Raw genomic sequence first — 2257 nt, 5'->3', positions numbered from 1 at the left:
AGCTCTCTAGCCTCACTGTAACATGTTATCAGTAAAGGTCATATCCCTCATACAAGTGACAAACCTAAATGGATTTCAGGGTTGGTTTCTATGACAGCGGATTTGTTTCTATTCTCATGTTCTCTAACGGGCATATTGTAAATTTAGAACTCCCCGCTGGACTACATACAATGATCGTCCATGGCAAAGAAGGGTGTTATCGCAAGAAAATGTGTGGATACTAGCATTCATCGTCCAAGGCGCAATGGTCCACACCGGCACGGTCTACTAGTTCGCCCGACTTTCCTTCCTTCCATTCACGGAGGAAAGCCTGTGCGACTTCTGCAGCCGCACGAGGCTCAAATTTCCTCCAGCGGGGAACGTGTGCAGCCGCGTGATCTGGCTCCGTTGACCGATCAATCCAAGCTTGGATCTCCCCTCTTGTGAATTCACACCGGAATTCGCCTTTCATCAAAAGGCACCTTGCAGCATGGTCAAATTGATGGCACAGCGCTACATCCCCCGCCCGGCCATGCAAAAGATATGCAACCAAGGCGTCGAGCGGAAACTTAGGGTTGTTCCTGTTGGTGAGATATGAGCAAGGTCAATAAATGAAGGCATATTCTGGGACATCCAAACGATACGAACACTTTCATCCCTGTTTGTTCGCTGCAGGCCAAGAGAGCCCCGGGGCCTACAAAGTGTGTGAGCCACCACCAACGCTCACCAAAACGCTTCTTCTGATGGAACGTCTTCCGTATCTTCTGCCGTTTTTTCTCATCGATAGGGGCCCCCTGGCCTTCAGAAGCGTAAATCCCCTCAAGGAGACTGTTAATGGCTTCGGTCTTCACCTTGCCCGGCTCTCTAATTCCACTACCCCGTCTGCTTTCCGTCTCCTCCAGCTCTTCGATGTACAGGAGGTAGAGTAAGGTCCGCCCGAGGCGGATCCTCATGAAATTCGCCTCTTCTTGTTTTCCCATAGCCTCAACGTACCTAAATACTTTAGCATAGTTATCCTTTCGCGGAGCGGTTTGCGACACGCGAAGCGTGACCGCGGGCTGATCCCAGAATCCTTTCATTCTCCATATCGTTGACTGGGTCGCCAAGAATTCCGGGAGATTACAATGGAGAAGTCTGTCACCTTTTCTCCGGACTACATTCAGGTCTGCATGGGATAATTCAGGGAACATTGACTCCAGAGTAGGATATCGACTTCCATGTGATCCACCAGTCCGATCTGCAGTGAAGACGCTTGACGGGGAGACCGGACATCCTTTCTGTGTCGACTCTAGCCATTTTCCGCCTCTCCGTCCTATAGACTTACCAGAAGACATTATATGGCGTCGTTTAACAACTCTGCTTGCAGGTCTGGGAGTGTTAGATGGGTTTGACACGGGGGTTGGGTAGGATACGGTCGGGCATGGGTCCGATCCGATGTCATCCCCGGGGTCGTGGACCATGAGGTCAGAATCTGCCATGTCCGTGCAGGCTTTGCCGCTCGGATCGACTGAGACTGAACGATCGGTGGCGGGCCCGGTTGCAGCGCTGGATTGTGGGCTACAGCCCTGGCTGCTGCGAACCCCCTCGGTATCGACGCAGGTTTCGGAATCAACGTTGGGGGGGCCCACCAGAAAGTCATCATTGATCCAACTCTGCCAATCGACGGGGTTGTCCGCGTCGTCAACGAGGGCCGCGTCGGAGGCAGGCCCCGCCAAGGGTGGAAGAACGGTCTCACGGCCTTCATCACTGCCTTTGTCGAGAAGACCCTGCAACGGATCGAATGACCCCGCACGTCTAGCAGAAGGACACGTGTTGTTCATCGACTTTTCCCGCTCAGCTAGATCAGTCTCCCAGCCAGGTATGTCACCACCCGGAGGGCCCGTATTTTCGCAGTCGAGAGTCATAGCAGAGGGATCATCGGGAGGACCTATTTCCGTGACGAATTAGCCAAGTGGAAAGTTGACAGTCTAAGTCTCCGGGAGGATGAAATTACCTTGCGAAGAGAAGGTTTGCAGAGGTGTTGCGTCTGGGAGTTGGAGATTCTGGTCGATATCCACGAGATTATCTTCAGGCTCATGGTCTATCTGAATACTATGCGGTAGAAGCAGTTGAACACGGCAGAGAGTCTTGCGCAACGTAGTAGGATCCAGCATCGTCAGCGCTCTCAGATTTTTCTACAAGGGAGTCAACAAGCTGGCAAATCTTCAGTGATGGATCAATCTATTTTGTAAAAGAAAACAGCTCACCTGGGGACTTTTCCGCATAGGCATGGAGAGTC

The 2257-nt window shown here is 52.1% G+C and overlaps 1 protein-coding gene across 1 annotated transcript; it reads right to left on the bottom strand.

Moving 5' to 3' along the window:
• Positions 1–220: 220 nt before the first annotated feature.
• On the bottom strand, positions 221–2243 carry HCAG_07383 (predicted protein; the record flags this gene model as incomplete). Its single annotated transcript, XM_001537911.1, has 5 exons — positions 221–560; positions 628–673; positions 707–1906; positions 1973–2153; positions 2226–2243. 5 exons carry the CDS (start codon positions 2241–2243, stop codon positions 221–223), a joined length of 1785 nt encoding a protein of 594 aa, XP_001537961.1.
• Positions 2244–2257: the final 14 nt, after the last annotated feature.

Source organism: Histoplasma capsulatum, genomic scaffold, assembly GCF_000149585.1.
Source record: "Histoplasma capsulatum NAm1 scaffold_8 genomic scaffold, whole genome shotgun sequence".
Lineage (NCBI taxonomy): Eukaryota > Fungi > Ascomycota > Eurotiomycetes > Onygenales > Ajellomycetaceae > Histoplasma > Histoplasma mississippiense.
The sequence above is the reverse complement of the archived record's forward strand: the minus strand, read 5'-3'. Positions and strand labels throughout refer to the sequence as shown.